The sequence below is a fragment of the Cajanus cajan genome, chromosome 1 (assembly GCF_000230855.2).
Source record: "Cajanus cajan strain Asha chromosome 1, NIPB_CcT2T_4, whole genome shotgun sequence".
Classification (NCBI taxonomy): Eukaryota; Viridiplantae; Streptophyta; class Magnoliopsida; order Fabales; family Fabaceae; genus Cajanus; species Cajanus cajan.
This window is the reverse complement of record NC_138517.1, coordinates 39,565,199-39,574,587: the sequence shown is the minus strand read 5'-3', so window position 1 is coordinate 39,574,587 and position 9,389 is coordinate 39,565,199. Positions and strand designations below refer to the sequence as shown.

General features: G+C 29.0%; 1 protein-coding gene across 1 annotated transcript; it reads left to right on the top strand.

Annotated features, from left to right (window-relative positions):
* The first annotated feature begins 2,560 nt into the window (after positions 1–2,560).
* Positions 2,561–8,781, top strand: LOC109789946 (uncharacterized). The gene is made up of 6 exons (XM_083060339.1): positions 2,561–2,767; positions 3,411–5,664; positions 5,759–5,841; positions 5,932–6,349; positions 6,607–6,760; positions 7,139–8,781. The coding sequence occupies exon 2, from the start codon at positions 3,594–3,596 to the stop codon at positions 5,334–5,336; it is 1,743 nt and encodes a 580-aa protein (XP_082916465.1). The 5' UTR covers positions 2,561–2,767; positions 3,411–3,593; the 3' UTR covers positions 5,337–5,664; positions 5,759–5,841; positions 5,932–6,349; positions 6,607–6,760; positions 7,139–8,781.
* Positions 8,782–9,389: the final 608 nt, after the last annotated feature.

Below are 9,389 nucleotides of genomic sequence, written 5' to 3'. Positions count from 1 at the left end.
TATTGTTAATTACAGCTATTGTGACATTAATATAGGTTAACTATGTCAATATTCACGATTAAAAAAAAGCTAATGTTAATAAATATTTTAAATCTAAGTATTTTTTCGCATAGTTAAAAGAAAAAACTGTACAATCGTATAGTTTGATTCCTATATATCTTTTCTCGAGCATAGAACCGATTAATTTTACAGTGTTATGGTTTTGATTCTTCATTTATCCAACAGCTTGATACTTTATTGTATGGAAGAATTAGGGGTCGAAATTTAAACAAGTAAACACAGAAATTAAAATTAAACAAATTCAATTAAAACGTGTTACTAATTAATTATGAAAACTGGAGTGTAGCACCAGCAATTTGTCTTCGTCCTCCGCTTGTATCATGTCGACGATGTCCCCCATTACGACTTCAAGCCGAACAATCTTGTTAAGGTGTCTAACTTCAACTCCTTCTTTATGTTGGAGAAACACGAGCAATCTACTACACACTGCATGCAGCACACAACCATACTTTATGCGATAATCATCCGTTGGAGTGGCAACTTCCATGGCCATCGTCAACCATGAAAGCCACAGGTTTGAAGACTTGTAGGAAATAGGATTTTAACACACGATTAAAATAAAATAGTAACCAGTAAGTTAATATGTGGAATGTATAAACTAAATATTTATTATATGTAACTAAAATTTATATTGAATAATATTTATAAATAAATATTATGCTTAAAATATATAAATCATAATTAAAGTTTATATAAATAGATGTTTTTAAATATATAATTATATTTTAAATTTATAATAAAATAATTTATATTGTAATATAATATTTTTTTATTGATAATTTATTTTAAAAATATTAAATTTAATTCATAAATAATCATGTAAATAAAAATTAAATTAAATATGAAGTTAAAAAAATATTTAAAAACTCTTGTCGAAGAAAAATTCTTGAAAACATTATCCTATAAGATAAAAATTTGTATTTAATATATTAAGATTGATTCATTGGACATATCATCATTCTAATAATCTAGAATCCTATTAATAGAGAGGTTGAATTTTTTAATAATATATTTAAATAAATATTAAATTATAACAATTAAATACATCATATTATTTATCTAATTTTTAAAAATTATAAAATCATCAATTATATAATTTATATATATATATGTATATCATTTTTTTAAATTAATCTTAATATATCATTTTACTATAATGTTTTTTTCTATAGAGTCAAAAGGCGAACTACATCCATCTTAAATCCCAACACTACATTAAATTGCATTGAAGTAATTTAAATTTAAAAGATAAATATGGTATTCATTAATTTTATATATACTTGTAGGAAAATAGGCACAAATATTTATTTTTAGGGGATTTTGAGAGAATATAATTATTAAAGTGTGTAGTATAAAGTTAGGGGTAATAATTTCTAATGAGAAAATGGAAATAGTTACCAAAATTTATCATCTTTATAATAAATATAGATATGAGAGTAGTCACCGATACATAGTTTTTTTTTTTTTAGTTTGATAAGGATATTATAAATTCTTTCTACTAGATTGACCCATATAAAGATAAAATGGTACTTCTAACACAATTTCATGCTCAAGTTGATGATCGTACCCCAATCTTTAGTTAAATTTTAAAATATATATTTATATTAAAAATTAATTTTATAATATATATTTTTAATTAAAATAAATAATTATTACATATATATTTATAAGAAAATAAATTAGATTAAAGCACATTGTATAATTAAAAATACTTTTGATAATTTCAAAGTGTAAATACTTATGGTCAGTCTAAGTGGTTCAACACTTATTCTCTTTAAGCAATGATCATGATTTGATCTTTGACTTAAGTAAAAAGTTGTAATTATAGATACTACTTTATTCTTATAGAAGTTGATTTGGTAGGAGAGTTATGCCACCTTATTGAATAAAAAAAATGAATACTTATAATAAGAGTACAACCTCACTCCTTTTCATCCTATCTTACTTTACGTTGCTACATATTTAATTATTATTTTTAATTCATAGTGCATTTTTTTTTTTACCATCCATGTATTAACATTATTCTTATTAGTATAAAAGAGACATTTCATACCTTTTTTTATTTTTAAAAATAAAATAAAATAAATAATAAAATAATTTAAATTAAACTTGTGAGGGTGATTAATAATTAAAGAAGATGATTAATAAAAGAAAAAAGTATTCTGAAAGGCAAGTAATAATACAGTAAACAAAATGTCTGAACCAAAAAAGTATATCACCTTTTGTAATAATATAAAATAAATCTATTTAATTTTTTTATTAACAGAAAAAAATTAAAAAAATTATAACAAAGTTTGAATATAAGACTTTATACATATTATTTTAACCTTTAATACTGCACCAACCCATTTTTATGTATTTGGATAAAGATATTTTAATGAAACAATTAATTTTTTTTAAGAAATTAAATCAGTCGACTCTAAAATGTGCTTGCTGAACAAGTTATTTTAAATGAACTTTAAATCTACTCATTTTTATGGAGCATTTCTATTAACTAAATTAAAAAATTTGAAATTCTGAAAAACTGAGGAATTTGAAATTACGCTCGCTGGGTCACACACGACGCCGCCTCCCTTACTGCTTAACACTCGCGACGCCGCTCTCTCGCCATTTTCACTCTCTCGCGATTCTCACTCACGATTTCGCTTTTTCTCGCTCGTCATCCTCGCTCTCTCACTCATAATCCTTGCTCTCTCCCTTTACTCAGGTTCGTTTTTCTGTTCTTTTAAATTTAGGGTTGTATTTGGTTTCCTATTGAATTTGTTAGGTTAGAGTTTTTCAATTAGCTTTTTATCCCTCTAGTTTGTAAGTTTGTTTGGTGGTTAACTTCTTTTAGTTGGTTATTTGATGTGATTTTGATTCATTTTTGCTTGTTCCATTGATTTTATCATGTTGTGACTATGTGTTAATATACTTAGAAGCTCATTTTGTATTAACCAGCTTTTAATAATGCTTTTCCTTATTTCTCTCTGCTTTCTGATATATTATGTTTTCTCAACTTGCTTCAGTTCCTAGCTATGACTCACTCATTTTACATTACATGTATATGAATAAACAAACTCTCCATCAAAATAACAATCTTTAATCTATCTATATACTCCTCTGCATGTTTTTCACCAACATACGATCCCCTGTTTTCCCCTAACCTCCCAACCTATGCATTCTGCACACTATTTGTTTGTAAAAATGTCTCTCTTTGTTACCTTTCTATCTTATTTCCTTTGCTTATAGTTATTATTATTATTTTAAAAAATGGAAAATATTCATTGTTTGTGTTAACTTGCATTTTTACCTTGTTTATGATTAGTTTGTTGACAAATACTCATTTTCTGTTCATTTACATTTTTTAGTGTTTTAACGTAGAAAATAAAGAATTTATGAAAAAGAGAGCGGTATTCATTCTTCTATGCCATTCTGCATCTCAACTGCTTTGTTCTTGAAGCTAGAGGAAGGACACAAGGCAGGACACAGAAATTTAAAGTGAGCATATTGTGTTGTTTTAGGAGTTGAGCACATGTGGCATACAACAAGGTATGCAATTCCTGAAACTTCCCCGCCTTCTTATGCCACACATTGGGAGGATGCATTATAATTCGCAGCCATTGCCATCACAAAGTTCCTACAAATTTGATAGTATTGATGATGCTGTGGCTTTGTTTCACCACATGGTCAATATGCATCCCCTGCCATCGATTGTGGAATTCACCAAAATCTTAGGAATGATTGCTAAGATGAGATACTATGCCACTGCTATTGATCTCTATACCCAAATGGAATATAAGGGTGTTGTGCCATTTACAGTTACTTTTAACATTTTGATCAACTGTTTCTGCCACATGGGTCGAATGGATTTTGCTTTCTCTATAATGGGTAAAATTCTTAAGTGGGGTTGTCGACCAAATGTTGTAACTTTTACTACACTAATGAAGGGGTTGTGTGTTAATGCTAAAATGGTAGATGCACTATACGTCCATGATGAAATGGTTGCAAAAGGGATTCAATTTGATGAAGTTCTGTATGGAACCTTAATCAATGGGTTATGTAAGAGTATGACAGGAAAGACAAGAGCTGCTATTCAGCTGCTTCAGAAAATGGAGGGACAGTTGGTTAGGCCCAATCTTGTAATGTACAATACAGTTGTCCATAGTCTGTGCAAAGATGGTCATATAAACGAGGCACGTGTTTTGTGTTCTAAAATGATTGTTCAGGGAATTTTTCCTGACATTTTCACTTATAGTTCATTAATTTATGGTTTGTGTCGTGCAGGCCAACAGAAAGAAGTTACATCATGGCTGAATGGGTATTGTGTAAACAATAAAGTTGATGAGGCAAGGGAATTATTTAATGTGATGATTGAAAGAGGTGAACAACATGACGTTACTAATTACAATATTATGATGAATGGATATTGTTTAAACAATGACGTGGGTGAGGCAAAAAACTTATTTAATATGATGATTGAAAGAGGGGAAGAACCTGACATTATTACTTATACTATTTTGATGCATGGATATTGTTTGAATGATAAAGTGGATGAAGCAAGAAGATTATTTCATGTGATGATTGAAAGGGGTTTGGTGCCTGATGTTTGGAGCTATAATGTCTTGATTAAAGGTTATTGCAAGATTAGTAGAGTGAATGAAGCTATGCATTTACTTGAAGAAATGTTTCTTAAGAATTTAGTTCCAAATATTATAACTTACAATTCTGTAGTTGATGGCTTATGCAAATCTGGGGGAATCATGGATGCATGGAAGCTTGTTGATGAAATTTATTATTGTGGTCAACCACCTCCAGATGTAACCACTTACAATATTTTGTTAGAATCTCTATGTAGAATTGAGCATGTTGACAAGGCAATTGCATTATTTAAACGCCTCATCTTTGAGAGAAGTTTTGCACCTAACGTTTGGAGCTACAACATCTTGATTAGTGGTTGTTGTAAGAATAGAAGATTGGATGAAGCCATGAATCTTTTTAATCATATGTGTTTCAGGAATTTGGTTCCTGATATTGTAACCTACAATCTCTTGTTAGATGCTTTATGCAACGGGCAGCAACTTGACAAGGCAATTGCATTATTAATATACCACACTGTTGACCAAGGTATTAGTCCAAATTTGCATACATACAATATATTGATTAATGGGTTGCACAAAGGTGGGAGGCCAAAGACTGCACAGAAGATTGCTCAGTATCTTTTCATTAGAGGCTATCATCCAGATGTCCAAACATATATAATCAATGAGCTTTGTAAAGTTGGAACGTTAGAATAAAGTAAGGCCTTGCTTTTATAAATGAAAGGCAGATTGCCTTCCTTTCATAATTGTGGAGTCAGTTATTCATTTCCTGTAGGAGGAAAAAAGTGAAAATGATGAAGCTAAGAAGCTTTTTTGAGAAATGATCACTAGATGTGGGGAAAACATGAAGGAATATATTGTTAGAAAACGCAGAAGCTGTCTTTGCAGCATGTGATGCTGCTCATGAAAGATGGTCAAAACTTGGGGTCCGACTGTCCGTGCAATTCTCCATCCTAGTTTGAAATTACAGGAGTTTCTAACCATATACAATATCACCCAGGAGTTCATTACTGCTATAGAAAAAGTATTTATTTCCATATTGATTTATAACTTACGATTACAAGTGATTTGGTTTTTGTTTCATTATATAATTCCATTTCCATTGCTTATATTAACAGATAGGTGGGAGATTGGGATACAGCATCTGTGGCATGCTGCAATCACAGGCCAAGGCTTTTGTTGAATTTCAGCATGTATCTTGGTTAGTTTTGATTTTTGTCCTTCCTTGTTTGGCTTTCATCATCATGAAATCTTTATACGTCATTGTTAATAGCTGCTGCGTTGCATGTAGATGTCAGAGTAAGGCAGTGCTTGACCAAGAAACCTGGGTGGAGATAGGTGTTCCTGATGAATTTCATTATTAATATGCTTTTTACATCTGATGCATTGACTTCTGAGAACCTTAATGGCACTGAGGATGATATCTCAATCGGTTACAATGGTGTGGTGACTAATAATGATGTTCTGCCAACGGCAGACAGTGCACAGTCAAGTGCTGAACAACAAATTACACGGGCTGATTCCATTGAAGCATCTATGAAATATGAATAGTGAAGCATCAGATAGTTCCAAACCCCCGATAGATTCAATGGAACCAAATAAAACATGGTAGGATTTCGTCAGCCCACAGTAACAATCTCAAGAAAGACCATAAAAAATCTGCATCTCAGGCTCTATTACAAAGGTGTTAGTTATCGCATGGTTAACTGGTTAGTTATCTGGATTCAACTTCCTCTTTTTTTTATCTTCCAATTATGTGCACCTTCGGTTCCTTTTGTGAGTATGTTTGTGTAGGTATGTTCAATTATTTTATCGCAATATACTGCTTTCTGTTAGTCTTAGTTTGAAGTTTCCTATTGTGAGGTTCACTTGTCTTTTTATGATTTTGTTTGATCCTATTTTTGTTTGGGCTGTCATCTTGTGAATACATTTAAAGTAGCTTTTGGTTTGTCTTGTTTGCTTCTAGTGGCTTAATATTGCTCAAGATGTTGTCGGAGTACATTGATATGAACAACCTTTTGCCAACATTATCTTCAGAAGTTGTTCACCGTGTAGTAGAAATCTTAAAAGTTTTCAACAGAAGAACATGCCAACTTGTGCTTGGGGCTGGTGCTATGCAGGTACTGCTAGTATTGTTTTCAAGACTGTTTGGTACAATTTAGACATACGGGCATGTGTAAATGTGACAAGTTTTACATGATACCGATTGATACTCAAACCATATATTTAGAGCAAGGTCTTTTTGAATGGTTTCTCCTTAAATTTTTAGGTCTTCCTATACATCTTTTATTTGGACTTTCTTTCATTTGATTATTATTATTTTTTTTTGCTGAAGCCTCTATCATATATGCCTGTGCATCGACCTCGACATTGTCATCTCTTATACACTTAATTTTTGCTCTTGTTGGCATTTCATTGCTTTACTTTCAGTACCATAGAGCATCATTGGTCTTTTAGCCAGTTCTTATATATCTTGTTATAATTTATATGTTGTACAGGAGCATAAACACAACAGTCAACAACACCAACCAAGCCTTATTCTCATTGAATAGTGTCAGCTACATGGATTGTAGCACAATTGTACTCAATCCAGTATCAGAATTCATGAAACATAAAGTAATTCAAAACTTCAAATCTTTCTAGCCTTGCACCATATCTTTTGTGATCTCCCTCTTGGCCTCTCCCGTTCCATGAAAGGGTGGCTGTTATGATGTCATGTATCAGACTATAGTATGTCATTTTACATGCCCAAACCATCTTAAATGACCTTCATGATATGTTTGGGAAAAGGTAAGTAGATAGGAAAGAGAAGAAAAGTGTGTAAAAGTTAAAATGTGTTGTTTGGTATAGGAGAATTGAGGGGAGGTGTGTAGATATTATTGTGGGGCCTACACCAAAAAACTTATCTAAAATGAAAAGCCTAGGAAAGTTGGTAACAAAATAATAGTAATAATAATAATAAATATACTAGTAATAATAAATATTGAATACAATTTTTATCTACTAAATTTAAAATAAAAGGGCGATTATGATGTATATATATAATAAAGTAAAAAATAATAAATAAATATTTTTTTATTTATATTTTAAATAAATTTATTTATCAAAATTATATTTATTTATTTATTAAAAATAATATAACTATAATAAATGAATATCATAAAAATATTTAGTATGTTTGAATAAAATTATTTATAAAATATATTGTTCTTTTATTTGAATAATAATAATATATTTATTTTTAAACAAAATTATCTATAAAAAATAAAGTAGTTTTCATTCAATTTTCTTTCTATTTCTCCCTTACCAAACAATCTTTATTTCTATTATATTTTTTTACACTTTTTTTTCCTTCATTTCTTTTTTCTTTACATCGCATTTATTAACCATTTTCATATAATGAATCATCTGTTTCAAGTAGTAACATACTCATTTCTTATAACTTTCATCTTTTGTTCATTATGTACAACCACATACTTCTGTAGATCGTGATATGCTTAATTATATGCATGAATTGGGGATCAAAATATAAGCAAGTTTACACAGGAATTAAAGTTAAACAAATTCAATTAAAACATGTTATTAATTATGAAAATTGGAATGTTACACCAGCAATTTGTCTTCGTCCGCTGATAACGATGTGTTGCATTACGACTTCAAGCTGAACAACCTTGTTAAGGTCTCTAACTTCAACTATTTCGTTCTGTCGGAGTAACACAAGAACAATCTCCTATACACTGCATGCATGTATGTGTTAAAATAATGTGGTGTTTATTTATGAATGTATGTTTTGTTAATGTTGCTCATGTCTTATATGTGCTTAAACAATTATGATATATATTCTCACTCTTGTTTTTCTAGTTGTTTTCTTGGTTGGATCGATTGTCATGCAGGAGTTAATTAGGTATATGAGGTTGATCATGAAAGACACAAAAATTGAGGTTTCAAGTTTATCATGTCTTGCTTTGATAGTATGGCATCTGGGTTAGAAGATTTTGTGTTTGTTTTATTATGATGATTTTGTTTAAGGTTTTGGAAAGGCTAGTGTATACATATGTGATGAACTTATATGTTGTTTTTTTTATATTTTTTTTTATTTCATTGTCTAATAATGAAGTTTTTATCAAGTAAAATTAAGATATGTGAATTATTTTACTAGTATTATAGAGAGAACGGTTTATTTAATCTTTAAGAAAAACATTTTCTTAATATCATAATATAGTAGTTTATTCTATAAAGTGCAATAATAATTGTTGAACTTTATTCTATAAAGATAAATCTTCTCACGTTAGCGGAGTTCAATCCTCAATTGTCATGTATTATTTTTTTAAAAAAATATTCTTATGCATACATTCAATAGAATTATATTAAGGAATAAAATCTCATTATATTAATCAATTCCTATATATTAAACCTATACAATTATGTTACGTGATAGTATTTTTAAGAACTAGAGTTTTTAAAGATATTTTTTTTTAATTTCTTACCTAATTTGGTTTTTATTTAATATAATTATTTATAAATTAAATTTTAATATTTTTAAAATAAATCATCAATAAAGAAACTAATCTTGTATATTATAATTTAATTTTTTTTTATCATAAATCTAAAATATAATTTATGTTTCTAAATATTATAAAGTTTTAAATAAAATTTATATATTCAAATATTATATTTATTTACATGTAATTTATTAAAAATTTTAATTATATATAATAAATATTTAATTTTTGCAATTTATAGGCTTAA